Here is a 22,180-nt window from a genome sequence, read left to right on the forward strand (position 1 = left end):
TTAACCAGAAATGACCATCTAAGCACGAGCTTTCGATAGATGTCACAGATCATAATTGGTGTTTGTGGCAGTAAAGCCATTTTAAACTGTTTAATGCTGGTTTTACATGCATGTCTCTATATAAAGATATATGTGTGAAGGTGCATATCTTTACTTACAGATGACCGCACGGGTGTCGCTGCATTTCAGAGGGTATTCATTTTTACCTCAGACGTGGCATGCAGTATAATATGAAACACTTACAGTTTTAGAGCAGTCCGACGTTGCTCTGTTCATTCACTGTTCATTCATGTTGTAAACGTAGCCTATAAATTGAGTCGACTTACTCTGCAGACATATACATATTTTAATGATCTCTGAATTGAAGATGTTTCATAGATAGACAAATATAATTTACAGAAAGAAATATCACACTTTCATCAGAGGACACATGTAGATGGAGGGCACTGGTGTCATGCATTTATCTGACATTTAAACAAAAAAAGTACCTAATTTAACCGCCTGTTCGCTCGATTGTCATGTCATTTAATTATACCAATCTGCAGTGCTTCAATTTCAGTGTCAGTCAAGTCATCAGGATATTATCCCTTTACACTAACAAAACAATAACATTTTAATTGCACAGATTACTGAGTGTAAAGTGCAATGAATCAGTTCCTTTTCATGCAGGAAGTGTACATCCAAATCTATTTTTAAACACCTTTTCCCCTACTGGTGTCCTTATTTAAAAACAAAATCAGAAACATTTCGTTCATAAAATATATTACAGTAATTACAAAGACACTTTATTCCAAGTACACTGTACTTCAAGTGAAGTCAAATAAAAAAGTCACTGGGGCCCTCTGCTGGTCATACTTATAATTTCAGTTAAAACAGTACAGTGTAACTCCTTAGGAGAAATGTTATAACTGTGTATAACAGGCATAAAAATGATGATGTGATTTTCAAGTTATAGTACACGGCAGAATATTTACAAAAATAATATTTACATATTCTCTAATAGTGTGCATTCTCAGATATTGTCACCTAATCTGATTATAACCCCCAATAGACACATCCACATGGATTTCCAGAGAGAAAAGTTGGTAAACTTTGACTCCAATATACCACAGTCTTAACATCTCCCTCACCAGGAGCCTGGTAGCACAGCATATGGTGTTGCTAGTTTGTGTATCTTTTCACCCAAGACTCTCTAGATTCACCCTGTTTACCCAGAGGATATTTTAATGTGACTGTGGGTGGAGTCATGTTTGTCTGTCAGTGCAGAAAGAGGAAGTGAAACTTGATGAATGAAACCCAAAGTGTTCCCTAATTACACAGACTGACTGCTGTGTACAAAGAAAACAACACACAATCAACTCGGTCTCTTGGTTGCCAGGGTCTTCTGGTACGTGTAAATATATATATAAAAAATAACCTAAAATAAAATAATCAGGTGACTTTTGTTACTATCCCTGTTTTTATGTTTCCAAATGTTGCACCCCACTGCAGGTCGAAGGCACCATCATGTGAATCTGTCCAAGTACTTCATAAAAATTAGCAAAAATATTAAAATATCCTCTTTAGTTAGTCTCTAATTTCACAGAATATGCACAACAGAGCATCTTTCCCAGATCAGTGGTCGGCAGTCTCAGGGAAGAGCCCCACTAAAAGTGACTATGGGCAGGCAGAGGAGAGAGCAGAAGGTCGGGTGGAGTGGCTGGATTTGAGCAGAGGCCTGGAATTTTCGTAGCCTCCAGTCAGTGGAGCTGTCAGGTTTGTAGCACACTGATATTTCACACCTGGATGACAAAGAAGGAGATATATGGTTAGAGAAAAACAAACATTTGCAAGGACTGTGTACTGTAAGTGGGTTTTGTCATTTCTGTGTACGTTTCCTGAGAGGAAAGAGGGCCATGGTGACGCAGCTGAGCGAGAAACTGCTCCGAGAACAAAACAAGGGCTAAAATCTACTTTGTATGTCTTTGTGAGTCTAAATTATTTTTTTCTGACAAATGTTTCTTCTAACCCCCCCCCAAAGAAAGCAAAAAAAAGCTGTGTCTTAATGTATGATTGTGTTACCATGTAGATATGAAACAACCTGTCTCAATTAGCTACCATCACATATAGCTTCTTTCCGGTTTCTTTTAATTTGGGTGCACGTGTTTATTTTCATTCCAAACCTGGTGACACTCTGTAGTATCTTCTTCTCATCCTGGTCCAGGCACACAGCAAAAGTTGTGTTTTCAACACCGCTGACCTGCACCTTGTCCACCTTCACCTCAGTCACAGTCAGTTGCTGCAAAGGTGATAAGCGGAGCAAATTGTCACGAATAGACATTTTACCAAAACCCAACAAGACTTCACGAAAAGGAATCATTTTTAAACAACACGCACGACTTTCACACCTCGACCGAGCTGCATTGAAAACAACTCAGATGGGTTCAATCATTTAATCAGGTCTACATTTTGCTGATGAGGTTAAAAACTCTTATAAATAAACGCTCCAAACCCAAACTAGGTTAACACACCAGCATACAGTGCTGCAAAACAATACTACTGCCAAAGCACACACCAGCAAAAGAAATGTGTTCTTGTTTGTGTGTTGTGGCTTTCTGTTCCATCACGGTGTCAGACAGTAAACGGTTCCCATACATGCTTGTGTGTGTGACTAGATATTCAGTCGAGATTTTGAGATGAAATAGAGTGTGTATCGAGGACTCCATCTTCAGTGATGGCTATGCTGCAAAGCTGTTTGCGAAAGTAGATTGGTGCTGCACTTTCATAACCACAAACCACCAAGGCAGACTGACATCACGTATTGCTCACCTGGTTGTAGCCCTTTTTGCATTTCCCATTCTGTCTCTTCAGGACTTCAGTCATCGTCAGCTGCAGGCACTCCATCTTTGAGTCTGATAGACATCGTTTTAGGTCAATTAAGAATACACTTGCACATTTTGTTCATTTTCACCTTGAGTATGTATCAAAAGGGTTTCGATTAGAAAACTAGCTTGAGTAATACGGGAATAAGAAAGTGAATGATTCGAATTGACAGTGAAGAATGGAATGTGTTTCCCTGAAATGAAATTGTGAACAGACATAACTTTTAATGGTAAACACAACATATATACATACCTAGCTCCTCAGGATTCTTGCATGCTTTGATTAAGTTTACTGAAGTACAAACTTTGGTTTCTCGCTTCCACTGACTTCTGCCGCTAATAACAACCTGAATGAGAGGAAAAGTAGGGTAAGATTACGGCTCTTTTATTAAAAAAAAAAAAAAACCCCAAACACTTCAGTTTTGGGAGATGAGAAAAACAGATATGATCATGACTGCTTCCGGACGACTGTGTCGATTTTGAAAGACAAAGAGATGTCACTTTTACCAATTTCTAATGGTTCAGACCACATGACCACAAAGACCAAACCTTTGTGCAAGTCTTTGTGCTTTGTCACAGAAGTTTGATGCGTCATCTCCTGTGACTCAAGAAGCGACCATATAACTTAAACCAGTTCTTAAGGCATTGGAAAACTGCACTAAAGGGTTTGTTTGTTTTTCTCCTGATAAGATGGCATAATTACAAATAAAATTTGTTTATAACTCAGCTTTATGAAACAAATTTTAATTAGGGATACAACCTGAACGCCATCCTACCTTGTTGTATACAACTTCCAAAGTTAGAGGGACTGCTTCTCGGTCACCATCAATGCCAAAACGTTTACTGGCAGCACCTACAGAAAAAAAAGAAAAGCACACATACACACATAAACTGTTAATCCATGGTACTTAAAAGGGCTACAAAAAAATATGTCTACAAAATATTTTTAAATGTACTTCCTGGTGTGGAAAAAAAGACATTTGTGTACTTTTGCCACTGTTGTCATAAGTTTTTACATAATGGAAACAAAGGGTAGGTCATTTGCACACTAACTAACAGATAGAGGACATAAAAACATTTCCCTCAACTTTAACTTCTCCAAAGAAATTAAAAATCAGAAGTGCAAGTAGTGTTGACAAGTGAAACTTGAAAAGTAGAAGTGAATCATGATATATAAAAAAAAAAAAAAAAAAGCAGTTGTTTCCCTACTATAAATTTAGTAGTCTCAGCCTCATAATAAATGATAATCCATGTCACTGTAAGAAAATATGGCTGCTAGGCTATGTATAAATGCAAATGTTTGATGCATGCGTCTGACTTACCCATGGCCTTGATGGCTCGCGTTCCTGCGGCGTGACCCAACTCCAGGGAGTGGACGAACACCTCAGTCCTCCGCTCTCCACAAGCTAACGTCAGCTACAAGACCAAAGTTCCTCCGTTATTCACTGAATATGAAACTGTGTTTTGTTGTTAATGAGTGGCAGAGTGCCATTCTCTGATACTAAAAAAAACTTGTGAATGAAGTTGCAAGAAAGGGGAACAAAAAGCCCCAAAAAAGCATTTTAAGTGTTAACGTGTAACCAACCTCAGCCTGATAGAGCTGGATTAGAGTTGGCCGAGCAGCATAGCGGCAGTAGTACAGGACCAAGTCGGCCAGGATGGGTAGACGCTGCTCATATGAGCTATCGTAGGACTCGGACTCTGTTTTTGAGGTTTGCTGCAGCAAAGAGTTTATGATACATGGTGAAATTCTTTGTTGGATAAACAGGAATAACAGACTTTAGGATAGCTTTGGCTTGGCGGTGGAAAAGTTATACTACAGTTATACCTGGCAGACGATGTTGGCTGGCAAGTTAAGCAGGCTGAGGGTGTTTCTTTCGTACCAAGGATCCAGCATACCAAGGAGATGGGCAATGTCATTAGTACTGTCCCCTATGCCCATGTGGTCCTGCATGAGCAAAAGTGTCATACATTTACCTTTATGGACATTTTGTCTTTCTGTTAAAAAAAAAAAAATCACGAATAATCATTCTGTAGTCATTTTGAAATTATGTTTTCTTTGCTCTACACCTCAGGTAGCTTAGTCTAAACCAGACCTTGTGCCTTGTATTTGATATTTGCTTGTGGTGTTCTTGCACTTACGTTACACAGGGCTGTTCCCTTTGAAGCTCCAGGTTGAATTAAAGGACTAGAACCTCTCCGAGCTGCTATTACTGCAGAGTCTTTCTTCACTGGCACAAAGTAGAACTGAAGATTGAACGCCCTGCTGAGACGCGGACATGCAGTCTCCTTTCTCCTGAGGTCATTGTATGCTCGGGCCACCTTCCCCGCTACATGATCAGCACCAAATACTACCACCCTCAGCGTAATATTCTTAATGTCTTCATCACTGCTAAGAATAGGCCTCCTTCGGAAGCAGACATGTTTAAGGGTTTGACTTTGTGGCTGGAGTGAGGGTTCAGGACTACGTAATCTGACCTGCTGGGGCAGGGAGTTGGAACGCTTCTCTCGCACCACAAAAAGGTCTTTCGATTCAGTGTTTCCTAAACTTTTGGCCCGGGAAAGGGGGCTCTTGGGTTTGATGAAAAGCCGGTAGAAGTGTTGGCTTAGTCGAGCTGAACTTTTCGTTGACTTTGACGAACATTTTTCAGCGACAGGAGAGGAGCAAATGTAGTCATCAGAATCTTCAAAGTAGTCACTATCAGCTCCAGAGGTAATAGAAAGAAGGGAGGGAGCGTACGATTCTGAGGCTACAGACAAGGTGGAGAACATGGAGTCTTTGGATGTGGAGGAGATTGTGGAGAAGGTAGAGGCACGATGGCTGTTGTTGTAGTCACTAGGGATGATAGATATTGCAGAAGGTTCAACACCATGTTCCTCCTCGTCTTTGTCTTCTTCCACATCAATTTCTGTCACATACCTCTCGTCATCAATATCACCCTCTTCTTCCTGCTCATTAGTGGACAGGTAGCCAGTTTCATGCTCCAAAAGGGTGTTCAGAACATCTGCAGGAAACAGGATATAAATCTTACTTAGAAAATAATATTTAAATTTAGCTATCAAAACAGAGAGAAAAACCCCTGCTGAAAGATCCAGGAAAAACTATCCTTAAGAGATTGATTTACAAATTCTCTGTCAGCTAATAGGAAAAAGTTTATTCCCAAATATGAAGTACAAATAAATACAAGTTGAGTTTATTACCAAAGTTATCTTTTTCCCAGTTAAACATGTAACATTTGGCTGTGGGCAGTGGTAGCGTCTGCAACATTCCTAAGAGAAGAGCAAAATAACAGTCGGATTAGTGCCATGTAACACACTTCCAACCTCCAACCCCCCAGTTACCAAAACCAGCCTTACCATCAGACTTCCTTCCATTGGAAGCAGGGACCTTCATCATCTCCCTGAGTTTCTCCAGTCCCTGGATGACATGACTCCGCCCCTTCAGCGGTTCACTCATGGTAGCAGCTGCCTCTAAGGCATCGCTTACCAAGGAGTAGATCTCCTCCAGCTCATTCACAGGTTTTTCCTGCAAAAAGTCATGGTCTCATATTAATCTCATATTGGACAGTACAGTTTTTGACCATGTGATGTCATAACATTTTTCTTTAATAAATATTTATAGATTTCCAAACTACAGTAACCATCTCAGAGTTTAAATCTTGGGCTGGAACTACAAAGCAAATATCTCACATCCTGAAAACATTCTTCAAACATAACACTACTGACAAGCAACTGCTTACGACGATATCGTACATACGCTAGAGTCTTTTTCTCTTTTATTCAGTTCAGTTTAGCAACGAACATCTTTGTTTTCAACTAAGACCTGCCAGCAGGGAGAGCCAAGATAAAAACTACATTTATCTAACCATCAAAACCCATTAAAAAAGCATGTACTTAAGTCTTTGTAGCTTTATATAACCAATGTAATGTCAGAAATTCAAAGTAAAGATGGTTAATGGTAGATTAACATATTCATTCAGGTTAGGTTTAGAGTACACTAAAAAAGACTTTCTCCCATTAGCTGTGGGTTAAAAATGAATGAAATATCTTACTAAAAGAAATGAATTTAGTTACAATGAAACAATGTGATTATTTAGCTTGTATGAGAATTAAAAAAAACCCAACTATAACAAAATGTGTGTTTTGTACTACACCACAAAGTTTCCTAGCTTTTTACAATCAATATTTGCAAAAAAGTACATTTAGCACACTTACCTGCAGAGCTCTGTGAATGCTATGCAGAGGGTACTTGGTGCCTAGTGTGGACTGGAAGGCGTGTTTAATCAAAGTGATGTAGGTTTCTCTCTGTGAGTGCTGAACGCAGCTGAGCTGCTCAGCCACTGAAACAAAGTCAGCAGGAACTTCACTGGGGTTCATCAGCAACACAGTCCTGTCAGCAACACGGAGTGTTAGAGTAAAACCTTGACTTGTACACAATGTACACAACCTATACACTGTATGCAGGACACGATGCAAACAGGATGCTATGGTCATGATGAGGTTTGGTGGGTAGAAAAGGGGATGGAAAGGGATTTTCAAAGTACTGAGATGACACATCACACATGGTGTCATTAAGTATGGCACCTGTAGTTTATTTTTGTTGTTACTTTACACGTGGGATCAGCTAAATGCAGCACGAATGGCTGTGCAACTTGTTTTTCACAAGAAAGCAGAAGGTGCAAAGTTAACACACCAAAGTGAACTAAGCATACACCATCCTCTGCATGCAGTGCTTCAAAGGTAGAGAAAGCACAGTGTGCTTATGCAGTATAGGACCTTTGCAAATGCAGATATCAAATATCACCAGCACTTGGACTAGTTGTGGCTAAATTGTATTTTTTTTTTCTGTAAATGCTATTTCTTTCTACATAGGCACATGCTTACATGCATATTCTATATTTTTACAGTCTTTAACGTAGTGAGCAGTGACACAGGGAAGCCTTACATGGTTTTTGAGCACTGGATGGATGTGTTCAAGCCTTGCTCGTCCCTCACCAGTCTCTGAAAGGAAATTCCTGTTTGGAAAACAGAACACAAACATTTGAATTGACACCATAAAAAAAGCATGACTACATTAAATGTTGTGGTGGAATAACTAGAGGCAGATGAAGGGTAACTGATGACCAAATTACTAATAAATTAATGAAGTGTTAATATTGTTAATCACTAAAATTAGTAAATGCTGCTCACAGGACGGTTAAAGTCAACTGAAATGAATAAATGAGGTATGGGTACCTCTGGCTGTGACCTTATCCGAACAACAAATACACACCAAAACACTACACCAGCTAACACTCATTCACAAATCATTAAGTTGTCTTTTGTTGTTTTGTTTTTTCAATCTTTTGAAATACCTGACCATTCAGCTGAATTTCAGTGCAAGCACTCATTTGTGGTTTCTGCTTTCTGTAAATGCTGATACTACATCCGTTTTCAAACAATATCCAGTTAGAATGAAGAAGTTTCTCTTAAACCTGAAACCTCGTCATCATCCTGCCTCGGTCAGGCGTACACGCTACAAGCAGAGCTCTTTTTTTTCCCCAAGCGTTATCCTAAATGCATTTCTTTGACTTATCACTAGGGGGAGTCCAGTTACAACAGGTGGATAAGCAAGAGGTAAATTAAGCATAGTATGTCTAAGAGGGCAAAGATGTGTGAATTAAACAGACACATAAAGAAGAGAAGGACCATAAAAAATAAACAACATTCTCCATATTTACCTGGGGCCTTCATTTCTAGCTGTATGGTGGAGAGAAGCTTTTTACACACACTGCAGTAGGGTTCAGGCCATGTGAGGAAATGGCAAAACACGTCCATAGCTTCCTCCAGCAGGTCTGTGTTATCAGTGCAGTACGGTGTCTAAGACCAAAGCACAAAAATATGTTTTTACTCTACAGGAGCTCTGTAGACAGCAAGATCCATCTCAGAAGACCAACAACATACTGAAACTACGATTATCATAATTGTTCATAATTCAGTTCTACTTCATGGAATTGATTTCTATATGAAGCTACAATCTGGAAGCTTTGAAGCATAACTCAAACTATTACTCTGTTTTATATAAAACCTCGGTGAATTATTTAAATAACTTGTTATTTATATAGAGAATAACTGTGCCTAACTGATCCAATACGGAAAGACCATTTTCTTTTGGAGCAACTGGCTGATCAACAATCATAATTTGATCCAGAGGGATCAGATAATGCTTTTAATTGGAGCCATTTGGTCCATTAAGTGGGATGTATTAGTTCATAAGAGGTGGAAACACAAAGTAATACAAAATTGTTCTTTTCAGTTCTGCTCTTTTTTGTCAGGAAATGAAATATATTACATATCTTATTGTCATGTTTGGGTCATACTATGGTTGTTCATTTGTTTGTATATTACAAAAATATATGTAAAATAAAATATTTAGCAAGAGAGAATAAACGGATGAATCAAAGGTTTTCTGTAGGCATGATTTCTGCATGATGAAAAGGCTTCTTTTCACATCTTTCATTGTTACGGTTTCTAGTATTATGCAATTATCCTGTAACTGCTTGAACATACGTCACAGGGGATTGAATTGAGAAACTAACTGAACTTTAAGATGGAGAAAGCTCATATCATCTTGGAACACTCTGAATGCTACTGAGAGGTGAAGAAAGGTCACATATTTTGATAACATCTGTTTTTAGACAAGCTGTACCTGCAACAGCGTGGAGGAGAACATGATAGCGAGAGGAGCCACCAGCTCATACTGACACTGCTCCTGAACCTGATCGCACGAACAGATGAACACAACAGAAGAGCGACATAAAGCGAGTAAGGATTAGTTAATGTAGACTTTTGGTTATTATAGCATTCATTCATCAATGATTAATACATCTTTTCTCCTTGACCTCTCACCTCTCGGGTCTTCCTGATGATCTGCTGTAAAAGGATGATGAAGTTGTCCGGATCTCTCTTCACCAGCTCCTCCAGGCTCCATCGGTTCATTGACTGTCCCACTGAGCACATCAGCACTGCAATACATGCGTTTTTACAACTATAAACAACATATATGCTTGACATTCTCACATATTTAATATCTAATACTACGATTCTAATTTTCTACATATTTTTAGTAGCCATCAAACGTACCCCATAGTGGTAATGAAACAAGGCACTGGACAATATTGTGCTAGGCTCTGACGCTGGTTTGCAAAATCACCCAACAGCTTTTTGAAGTCTCAAGCTGTCACTTCTGGTGCGTATCATAGGTGTGTATTATCACCTTTTGTTCACTGTTTCACTAAGGATGTTTGCGTATGTACAAATACGACAGGATGGATTTCCTGTTGTTAGAAAAAAATTAAAGAAAAAGAAGATAAGATCTCAATTTGAAAGATTTATTTTGGCACTAGGTTATTCACAAAGGCTAATTTGGTAAAAGTGCAGTTGGCAAGTCCCAGATAATCAATTAACTTTTTATCAAAAGTCTCAATATAAAGCTTTTGGTATACATAATAATGTTAAGGAGTTTTACTGTTTTCTGTTACAGTGTGAAACAGAAACCTGAATTAAAAACAACAAAGTAGATCTGTGAATACAGTATTTCAAACCACACCGATCTGTTTTTTTTTTGAGTGTGGTGTATCACAGTCACAAAAACAACTGAAAATGACACCTGACTCCTCACAAGCATGTTATTTTGATATGATCCCTCGATCTCCGTGACTTAGATTGCACATCAATCTAAGGAATTAAAACTTTAGCAGTCAAACACAAATGCCGTTCTATAAACAGGCCAGTTGTTAACGCATGGCCTTTGCATCCAAGTGCGCTACCTAACATCTCTAAAAAGCAGTGCGCTATTTGCATCATGATCACACCTAACCACTTGGGAGCTCTAGTCTTTTTTAATATTGCTGGTTATGGGAATACAGCTGCCTGTTTTGAATGATCCTGTTAAGATCCTGAATGTAATACGTCAGTGCTTCAGTAGACGGCTTGTGCTCAACATGTGGACGTTTACGTGAATGTAGCACATTACATATCCCTGGAAGTTTATCCGGTCAAGGCACTTCAAAAATAAAAATAAAAGCTCTGAATTGGAAAAAACGAATGATGAAACGAGAACACCAAACTAAGACCTTCAGGTCACGTTTTAAATGCCAAAATCACATCATCACCACCGATCAGTTTGCACAGGTATGCGTCATTCTATCTGACACTGGTTGACATGCGGAGGCCGATGCCAGTTTGATCATACGCCCTGTTTTTATACTCTGCATCACAGTACCTCCTGCTTCTGATGCCTCACACACGCTGCGGTCTGTACCACCACTTCCTCCCAGCTGTCTATTCACACAACTTCCTTCAACACCCAATAGTGTGCTCCACCAATGATCTTTCAGCAACAGTGTCATCAACAAGCAGCTCAGACTCTTCTGAGCGTCTGTCGCACACAGTGCCTGTGTTAAGAGCTCGTGAACAAACAACTTTTTCTGTCAACACCACATGTTACACATGTCCAAATGTGCTTGCTAGAGGTTGATACTTCTGAGAAAATGTGGTGCCTTTACCTTCCTAGAAACAGAATTTTGACCCCACACTCTAAATGAACGCCTGTAATGAACGATTTCTGTTCATTGTATGGCACTTTAGACTGAAAAACCTGCTGTAAGCAGATAAAATTACAAAACTTACAACAAACATATTAACAAGAGCCACGGTTAATGCCGTGATATGATTTAGTTAGTCAGAACTATCGACATTTACGATGGCTTAGCCACACATTTTGTCCCAGTAAACTATGCCAGTGAACCAATACAAGTCACAATACAAGGAGGTGAAGTGAGTGAACTGCAGCCAATAAATAGGTCAGTTTATTAAGATGAGAGCTGCACCTGAGACAGAATGAGCTGCGACCAATATAACTCCATATATCAAATGTAACAATTATATCTGTGCACACAGAGTTCAGACTCTGTGTATGAAACTCTGAATCAAGCTCCTTGTGGCTTAATCTCAGAATAAAAATAATAAAGATTAAAAGATATTTGCAATATTTGGTGCAGTGACGATTTTGATGCCATGGCAGATAGGAGCACAACCAAGCATTTGCTCTGTACATCTCTAAAAAGATGCACATTAAAAAATGGTGTTGTAAAATTCAGAGGATGGTGTTTGTCCAAGAAAAGCCTTTTCACAGGATCAGCTGTCTGATTATAACCTTCTTTTACAACCAGATCTTAGCGGTGATCCTATAAGTCCTTGGTAAAACTGCAGGATCTTACCGTTCCAGTGATGTGCTGCTGTGGGACTTTGCCGCAGTCCATCCAGACACCTATCCAGAGCATGCTGGATCCGGTCCTCTGTACAAGAGGTGTGCTGCATATTCACCACTCAGGTTCTGGAAAGAGGCAGGAGAGAGATGATTATTAAGCACCGAAATATGATAAACATCTCAATGCCCTTTAATGGCTTCTGTGGAATATTATCTTCAAATACCTTGGCATTCATGCATAATGTGCCCATGCAAACGTACACACATGCTCCTCTCTTTTCCTCAACAGTGTGTTGTGTTATCGCATTTACTTTGCATGAAGGCAGTTCACTCGGCAAGTATGAAAATCAGTCAGAAGAAGATACACAAACCATAATCTAAGTGGTAAGGAAAACAGACACAGGGCTATTTGTGTCACTGTTTTGTTGCTATAGTTCCTGAAATGTCCTAAACACAGTTGACAGAAACCTCCGCTGCCTCAAAGCAGCCATATTTATCTAAAGACTTAAATGGATCTGTGACCACTTTAATACAACGGTTTTAAGCAGACCTGCTTCAGTTATAGTGTATTCAGCAGTTACATTGTACAAGGATGGGAATTTCTGGATTTAAGACATTACATATTGCTCAACAAGGAAACCAAACTGGAAAGCAAACAATTTTCACCATAATCTTTTTTTTTAACAGGATAAAAGAAAAAACCCCAGCCCGAAGTGATTTTAAAATTAACACACACACACACACACACACAGCAATCCTATAAATGAGAGAGATATGGCGAGGAAGAGCTTGTTATAGAATTCCTGTATGACAAAAATGTCGTAAGTGCGTCATATTTTACCACTGACTCATGAGGATGTACTGAACTTCACTTTTTTTTTTTTTAAACTTTCAGTTTATCAGCGCGTTTGGCTGTTTTTCATGCAGCAACTGAGGACAACCCAGGTGTGGCAAGCTGTTTCAGTTCTGTTATGAACACATCTCATAAGACATATGCGTAAGGAAAAACAGAGGCGTCCGCCAGTCAAATTAAAATGGGCTGAGTAGTCACTTGTAATTCTTGGATGTTTTTATATGTAGAAGAACAACATTTGTGGTGGCAGAAGGTTAACGACACAATTTCAGAGCTGAAAACTGGACCTAACCGCTAACCAAACAGTTTATAAAGAAGAAAGTAGTTCATAGGTTTGAAAATGGTAAAGTGAACATCTCTTTTCACGGGCAACTATAAAATTTCCCGATCTAACCTTTCAGTTCAAATTAAACAGGTGTTTCTGTGTGGGCCAGCTTGTACTCTTATTAGGAATAGCCACAGAAACCATTTTCAAAGAAGCCTGTTGCTTTCGATACAACAAAAAGTGCACTCTCTCATAATTTGTCAGGAAAACCATGGGTTTTCAAGCACCCTTAATTGCATCCAACTCACCATGGCATGGTATGAATCTAATTATTCTTAGATTTTTCCAGACTTCCCATAACAGAGTCCAGCTACACAATATTACCATGACCTAATTGCATATAATGACCCCATTAGATGCAATGATGACCCCAGCTGTGTGATATGTTGTATTACACAGATGGTTTTCACATCCAGGTTAGACAACAGCTTTTTGAACATTTTGGGGGAAACATCAGCATTTCTTGCTGAAAATGCATTTTTGCATTTTTTTTCCCCCAAATAATCTGCATGAGCAAACTCACACATGACCAGCCTCTGTGATGGAAGAGGAAACTAACCTACGATCTATTAAAAGATGATGTAAACAAGCTTAAAGTTGGCTGGCTGGACAATGAGTTCGAGCACCAGAGGCATACGCAACTAGTTAATTAATATATAAAAGTAGCTCTGTATCGGTTGCATTGACGAGAGAGGCATCAAAGACATTTTCATGTGCAATACTCTAGTTTTAGGATTAACATATTCAATAATTTGGGGCCTAAATGCATTATTAAAACCAAATAAACAGCTTCTACCTTGTTAATGCATGTACACATAGAACAGGCACGTTTTCCATAGTTAATGTTGGAAAAAGATTGTTTAACATGGTCAGAAATAAGCTTGCTGATAATGCATTACGTATCTCCTCAATAGGTTTCTCCTGACTCACTTAAGAATTTGGAAATGCAATAAATGCATGTGCAAATATGAGGAAACATCCAAATATAAGAAGCAGAACAAATACTTCCGTGAAAACAAAAATAAAATTAAAATTAAAATGAAGGCGACAGCGCTTTTAGAAGATTTACAATTTTAGAAACAGAGCAACCAATCAGATCTTCTACCTTCCCCCAACAGAAACGCTCAGCAGCTTAATCGAGTTTGTCCTTCAAGAGTTATTTTATTCCTTTAAGTGAAATCTGAATGTGCCAAAGTTAAAAAAAAACTAAATCAGGAATATCTGCATGCTGTGTACAGAAACATCACCGGTGTCAACAGTACCAAGAAAAAAAATAACTTTCATTTAGTAGTAATGGCTTTTTTTCCACACTGATTTCACATTCACATTTTTTTTTAGTCAGTGTAATCTTCAACAAGAATGGTTATGGAGTGATGGTAGACCAGGACCAGAAATGAGTAATGACATCAAGCTGTGTGTCTGATTATATCTCCTCAAAATTTCCCCTGACAGGTTCACAAATTCCCCACTTCAGATGAAAGCTAGAAATACATGCTGGCTGACAGATGAACGGTGTTACCAAATTACTCACTTGATCTTTATACACCTACACGCCTAATAACTCTAACTGACACACACTGACACACATAAGCACATAACTGTTTATCCTTGACTTCAGAGGACAGGAAGTTGAGTTACACTGATTACCTCGAGATTTTTTCTGACATGTATCAAATGCTAGTTAGTCCATTAGTAACCCCACTCTAGAGTAACAGTAAAACATGTCTGCAATTCAAGTACTTAAGACATTGCCCAGGAAGGGAAAGTTTGTTAGTGTTTGTGAAACTAGATTTAAGTCCCCACAGCCTAAACACAACCCTGGCCACCAACAGTCTGTATGCTTGAGAGCAGGCTGGCATTTGGGAATGTGCTTGTTTCTTGGCCAGAGTTAGACGGGCAGCAGCTGGTTACCTTGGATTAACACAGACTGAATCACATGCTTGTATGTGTCCACAAAAGATGTGTAAAAAAAAAAAAAAAGTCTGTTGAAGAAAGACGTCATAATGATAAATGTCTATAATGACCTTATGGAAGATACGGAACAAACAGCTTGCTTTTACGCCTCTCTTTTTCTTGGATTAGCTAAACAAGATGATACTATTTGGTAGTTTTTTATCTTTGGAAAGAACCAAGGAAAGTGCACTTCCTGTTTCCAGTCTCCATAATGAGCTAAAACATTTAGATACCAACTGTAAATTTGGATTTAAGTGACTTTTATATTAACCTATGAACCACAACAATAGTTGATCATCATCTAACAAGCAAGTTAACAAGGATATTTCTCAAAACGTCAGACTGTTCCTATGAGCCACAACAACTCATAGGGAACAGTGCTGTGGACACTGACAACACAGCACAGCACAAAACACCTTTAGGAAAATGTGCGCTATTGTTTCCCCCCAAACAATTGTCCTTATTTTTACTCACAACTCGTGCTTAAGTACAGATGCACAGTACTGACATCCAAACTTCCAACCTTGCCATAGGCACGGGTCAGGAAGTTCATGCAAATCCCAAGTTCAGGAGGCCAGATGAATGAAACTCAATTATCCCACAGCACTCCACTTTCCTAAAGTTACCATTCAATAACAATACCTTCAGCTTTAGACATAAACAAAACCACCAGGCAGCACTTTTTCTCAGCCGTCCCTCCTCCCCAGAGATGTATTGTCTCTAAAAGGTGTCCCAGCGGCACTGAGCAGGACTACAGAGCCGTGTGCGTTGGATCCTTGTATTGAGTGCTCCGGTAATTGTCAGGGCTGGACAGAGCTGGATATGAGCCCAGTCGATGTGGAAGGAACTAATAAATTAAAGTTGTAATGACTCTTACATCCAACGTGGCGTTCAATGAGGACACGTAAAGGTAATAAAAGAGATGATAGCACTGTATGATGCAGTGAAAGTGTTACATATGAAAGAACCAACTGGTATAGTCCCTCTATGTTACTTATTCAGTACTCTTTTACCAAACATGGATGATTAAGCTTTTGTTTGGTATTCTTCTCAAAGAAAAGTCAGATATATTTTAGGAAGCTGCCATCACACACCCCTTTGCAATGTAAGGTGTACATCCAGCTATTATTAATCTTAAAAACAGCAAGGGTGTCTGCTGAACTATTAACCTGTCAGTGGAAATCATAAACACTATAATAGAAATACGGCAAAAACAGCTATATACCACATCCAGATTGTTTTGCGGATATTCTGGGCTTATGCAACTACAGGGATTTTTGCAGCAAAATTCAACCATAAGCGTCATCGAAGTTGTTTACATAGACCTGCTAGTCATGTTGCAAATGCAGCGACTCTGTGGTGTTTCATAAGAGGATGTATGCAGTACATCCCTAAGAGTCAACAAGGTCACTTCCACTTTTTCATGGCTTACATTCTGACAACAACAAGCAGTGTTTCTATGGTTTAGAGCTAGTTTTCAAAAACGTAAAGCGAAGTAAACATTATGTTACAGAGACAGTCCTTAAAGAGGTTAAAAAATAAGCATGGTTCATGCACTAAAAACACGGATGGTGTCGTGTTTTGATCTTCAACATCTGCATGAAGCAATCTATTCTAGGAAGAAACAAACTAGGAAAACATTAACTGATGGCTCTGTCTACCATCAGGAGATCAACATACATAACCAAATGGTAATCTCTCACAGACATATCTTTTAAGCTTTTATCCAATGTTTGACTCTGATAGACTCCCCGCTCTGTCAATAATAGCATCCCCAAACCACCAAACTATACCACTATTCCACCCACAAATGTTTAGTTCCTTTTTCCTTTCTCTTACCTGCCTGCTCCACACTGAGAAAAGCCGGCCATGGCCAATTCAAGCAACAGCTGATCCAAATAGAAACAGCTTCTGGTATGAAATCCAAAGGATGCATTCTGGGTTTTGATTTTGTCACAATGATATTAACATTGTTCTTACATACTGGTTTTTGTGTAGAGTGCACCCCCCCCCACCCGGTTATCTTCCCTTTATAAGCCCATTTCTCACTTGTGCTTCTTGTAGGGTTTTTCATCAAACTTCCCACAGCACATCCAACGTTTCACCTCAGCCTGCGTCCCTCTCTTTCTCACAATGTCCTCTTTTTCCTTTCCCTCCATCTCCTCACGGACCGCTTCCCATGTCTCCCACAGATCCCATTACCGAATGCTTCCTAACAGGAAGATAGCTTCCCTGCGTCGCTGAGGAAGCAGGTGCCTCTCTATTGTTGTGGTGTGATCAGACTCTTAGATATACTCCCACAGACCAGGGACGAGATCTCTGTGTATATATGTGCATAATACATGCGTGCCTCTCATTTTAATTGACAGTCACACACCCCACCATCACCCTCACCCTCACCCCAGCCCCAAACCCTTTCACAACTTCAATATTCACATCCAACCTTACTCTCATCCCCTGACCTAGTGGATGTGAACCTGCCTCTTATGGCTTTAGGAAATAACAGCAGTCCAACTCCAAAGCTCTGTTGTAATTAAGTGCTTCCCTTTAGTCCAAACAACCTCTACCGGTGACCACTTGGCATTATATATAAGCTAAGCAGGTCAAAAAGTAACACTGTGTGGATGTGGCTTTTGTTTAATGCTATTATGCTGTATTTCCTACTTTAGAGCATCTAGAAAATACCTCATTAGGAAATAATGAAGGTGAACTTGCTCTTCAGCTCTGCGTGCATGTGCGCGGCTGTTTAGAATCATCAGCTTTTATACTAATAATGCAACGAGATGCACACATATGCTGTTGTGCTGCTAATTACAGCAGCAAAACAAAGGGCCTGTTTGATCACTCTATGTAAACTTTGGTTTTCACTTCCTGAATAAACACTGATAAACATATGAAAATTTTAATGCAAATATCAGGTTCTTTAATATCAGATTATGAAACTCAGAGGAGGAGGCAGTAGAAGGACTGCAAACAAGACTGAGCAAACAAACAAAATAACAAAAACTATATATACTATATACAACAGCATATAGGCAGCATAGTCAGTATATAGGAATGTTTGTCTGTGTTCTAACTATATACAACAGTATATAGTATATGTTTTTTTTTTGTTTTTGTTTTTTTTAAACCTTTATTTAACCAGGAAAAGTCCCATTGAGATTAAAAACCTCTTTTTCAAGGGAGTCTTGGCCAAATGTGTATATGTATAGTGAATGCTAACAGATGCATGTGTTTACACACCCGGGGGTGTTGACCTCAAAGTATGTGTCGTAAAGGTGAGCACGAAGATTTTACTGATATCAAAGCCTTAAAGAGACAAACAGGAAACAATTTGACGAATAACACACTTTAGCGGTAGGATTCTGCAGTCAACCCTCCTAGATGTAAAATTGTGGTCAACAATCTCATACCCACAAATCAACAGGTTTGATTGTCCGTGTTCTTCGATACAACAAATGGTCCGCGAGCTGCTCCAGCAGTTATTATTTCTCAACATAGGAGTGATTGTATTCCAACTCGATTGTGAAATTGGACTATTTCTATGAAAAATAGATGATCCCTTCCTGTCGTTGTGCAGAACAAATATGTCATCATCTAATGGGTGGGGTGGAAGCACGGAGTAGCGTGTAGTTCTTTTTAATTTTTTAACTTTCTTGAGAAAATTGAGACATGGGGTAGCGGGTAAATCATGCGTACGCCTGAAACATGACCCCAGTCACAAATATAACGCCTTTAAAGATCACAATCCTGACCTAAAAACACAGCAGATCATTTCTGGTGAATCTGGTTGCGAAGACAATTACCAGGGATCATTTCTGCATATGCAGAGGAAGTTATACAAAACCTTTCATAGCTTCAAAGGGAAATGTGGGAAGTCTCATCAGCTGCAAACAACTGATATGATTAGATGCATCACTTGGGTCTGCTTGAGGCCACGCAACGTAAAAAGCAAAATCTCAGCCCAAAACATGGAAAAGTGATGTTGCAGAATGTCTAAAAATCTTCTCTCTTTTTTGAAGTGAGTTTTATCTTATATTTTTGTTTTGTCTTCTCAATATCACTCAAAATCACAGTGTGACAAATGCAGCTACATCATTACATTACTGGTGACAAGTATCTGAATTACTAGGCACTTTATACAAAAAGCTCCTCAAGTGACCTTTAATTGTATTGTACTTGTAACCCATGTGTGAACGGCAAAGGGTTGTTGTTTTTTTTCCCCCAGTAACAGGTATCACAAGTTCAGCAGTTTGCTTGGTGGCATTTCTGTGGGTGGACAATCAAAAAAACTTGGTCTTTCTTCTCAGCCTGAACTTAAGCTTCGAGTAAATCGGGATGCTTTGCTTGCATCCCTGGTTAAACTCCAATAGACTTCCATGGCAACCAAAATGACCCCAAGGACAGGAAACCTTTCGGCTCATTGGTGCAACTTAAAGTGCTGACCCACAACTCTTCCTTCATCTGATCGCCTGGTCCCACTAGCTTCAAGTACTTTTCTCCTTCTAAAAATCATAACATATATTTGAGACACCATCCAGGCATCTAACACGTGCTTCTGCATCTCTATACTTTCTCACTGAATACTATAGGCATGAATCACATAGAAAGTCTAGAAAAGCAGAAGTCACCATAATGGTAGGACTGTGGAGGTCTGTCAGATCACAGGTTTCCCATCAGTGTTTGATGCTGACAGAAAACAAAACAGTTTTTAACACTGCTGAGAAACGAGCTCAGGTGCCATAAAACACACGTACATGAGGAACAACTAGATTACAATAGATGAATGACAGAAGCAGCTTCACTTTGACGGCGTCATAAACTGTCGACTCTTAGATGCAAACGTAGATGCGCACAGGTGACACGAACAGTCTGTTGTCATATATCAAAGGTTCATGAAATTCAACACAAACATATCTGTACACAGTTAACCCATTTGCGAGTGGAACACTGGTGGTCGCCTTTAGAATAAAATATTTCCTTCTTCACAGTCTTACCTGTGGGTTATTGGCCAGCCTCCATAGCCCCTGTGCGTGTCTTAAAAGTCCAAAAAATCCAAAAAATCCAAGGAAAGGTGTCTCCTGTTCAGCGTCGCTGCCATTCATTCAACACACACATCACGATTTAATAGGCAAACCCACATCCTGGGTAAAAAGAGCGAAGCCGTACGCCGAAGTGTCTTCTGCGCTTTACATACAAAAACTGGCTCACAAACACGGCAAACAGGAAGTGTATGAGCGAGGCGCATGTGAGCACAATGACGACGGCTGCTGCTGCCGCTGAGAGTGTAGAGCTGGGAAGTGGAACTGTGTGGTAATCCGTGTGTTTCTAGACCTGTGCATGATGTTGGCCTCTGAAAAGAAGTCACGCTTCATGTGTGCGTTTTATGCGCACATTATGTTCACTTAAACCCAAGATGTGTATTTCTGTATTTTTGGTGTCTTTTAAATTCAAGTGTTAAAAATAACTATTTTAAATGACAGAGAAATTATTCAAACCTGCGGACTCTGAGTTTTTCATTTTCTCTGCAAACCCCATTCTGTCAGGGAAACACTAGCCTTACTTCCCCTGTCAATTTGCTTGTCATTTACATGTTATCTATTTGTGTGACTTTGAATTCCCCTTCTCTTAAAGAGAGGGAAATGCAGTGGCAAGCTAAACAAACCAGTGACAGTAAACACTGTCTGTGTTTCGGCTCAGAACTCTTGTCACTCACTACCAGCACAGCAGCATCTGGATCCAAAGCTTATATAATATAAGTTAATGAATATAACATTGATTTAGATTTAGTTTCTAGTTATAAAGGAAGGTAATTTTTACATAATACACAGAATATATGTATATTTTTTTTATATAAAAAAATACATTTTAAAACGACATATTATATTCCCACAGAGCTTCAATGTAATCTTAAACTCAGTTTTTAGGAAATATACATGTTTAAATATAGTCTATTTATGAAAAAAGGAGCACAGAGATTTACTGTAGGGTTTGTTTATCAGCTTGTTGTTTGTTGTTGCCTGTCTTTTGTCAGTCACAATGATCACTGTGACATCAAATATCATGCTGGATCTTCCAGTTCTATCATGAGACTATCCAGCTCTGATGCAAACTCAGTAGCCATGTCATGCCAAAAGGCTTGGAGGAAATAACAGAATGGGAGACTGCAAAAGGATATGCACTGCAGAACTTCACTGACTGATAGAGAAGATGCAAACAGTGCAGGGATACTAAGCAAAAATTGACAAAGAGAAATAAAAACACAGTTGTTATAATATTTGAAAATCAGGACGTAAAGCCACAGACAAATGAAAAAGATAAGGAGCAGGAAGACCATGTTTTATAAAGATCTGTCCACAGAAAGAAAGTTCCGTGTGCTGGATGTGAATTTCTTAAAAAGGGATTCCCTAAAATATCTTTTTTTTAGGTTGGACTATTGTAATTCATTTTTATCAGGTTGTTTTAAAAACTCCCTGAAAAATATTCAATTGATCCACAACGCTGCACTAAAAGTATTAACTGAGACTACAAAGAGTAGAATGGGAGACAGAAAGTTCAGTTTTAAAGCCCCTCTTCTGTGGAACCAGCTCCCTGTTTGGATTTGGGAGATAGACGCTCTCTCTGCTTTTACGATCAGGCTTAAAACTTTCCTGTTTGATAAATCATATAGTTAGGGCTGGATCAGGTGACCCTGAACCCTCCTTTAGTTACACTGCAATAGGTCTAGTGAACTGGGGGATTCCCACAATGTACCGAGAGTTTCTTCTTTACTCACCTTTTTCAGTCAGTATGTGTTTATACACCACTCTGTATTAAATCATTAGTTATTATTAATCTCTGGCTCTCTTCCACAGCAAGTCTTTTGTGTTGTCTCCCTCCCCTCATCCCAATTGGTCACGGTAGATGTCTGTCTCTCTCCGAGCCTGATTCTGTCTGAG

At 39.2% G+C, this 22,180-nt stretch overlaps 1 protein-coding gene across 2 annotated transcripts; it reads right to left on the reverse strand.

Moving 5' to 3' along the window:
* Positions 1 to 316: 316 nt before the first annotated feature.
* pik3r5 (phosphoinositide-3-kinase, regulatory subunit 5) lies at positions 317 to 20,489 on the reverse strand. Of its 2 annotated transcripts, XM_084930975.1 has the most exons (19): positions 20,240 to 20,489; positions 12,122 to 12,237; positions 9,750 to 9,865; positions 9,550 to 9,618; positions 8,582 to 8,720; positions 7,807 to 7,876; positions 7,077 to 7,251; positions 6,219 to 6,387; positions 6,063 to 6,131; positions 5,782 to 5,866; positions 5,004 to 5,697; positions 4,690 to 4,809; positions 4,447 to 4,578; positions 4,184 to 4,277; positions 3,638 to 3,714; positions 3,115 to 3,208; positions 2,809 to 2,891; positions 2,163 to 2,278; positions 317 to 1,781 (listed from the first exon to the last, which is right to left on the reverse strand). In XM_084930975.1, the coding sequence occupies exons 2-19, from the start codon at positions 12,219 to 12,221 to the stop codon at positions 1,631 to 1,633; spliced, it is 2,553 nt and encodes an 850-aa protein (XP_084787101.1). In that variant the 5' UTR covers positions 12,222 to 12,237; positions 20,240 to 20,489; the 3' UTR covers positions 317 to 1,630. The 2 variants fall into 2 exon arrangements, with proteins under 2 accessions (XP_084787101.1, XP_084787100.1); XM_084930974.1 differs by having other exon boundaries at positions 5,004 to 5,866.
* Between the last annotated feature and the right edge of the window lie 1,691 nt (positions 20,490 to 22,180).

Source organism: Perissodus microlepis, chromosome 6, assembly GCF_051167445.1.
Source record: "Perissodus microlepis isolate ML-2025 ecotype Zambia chromosome 6, ASM5116744v1, whole genome shotgun sequence".
Classification (NCBI taxonomy): Eukaryota; Metazoa; Chordata; class Actinopteri; order Cichliformes; family Cichlidae; genus Perissodus; species Perissodus microlepis.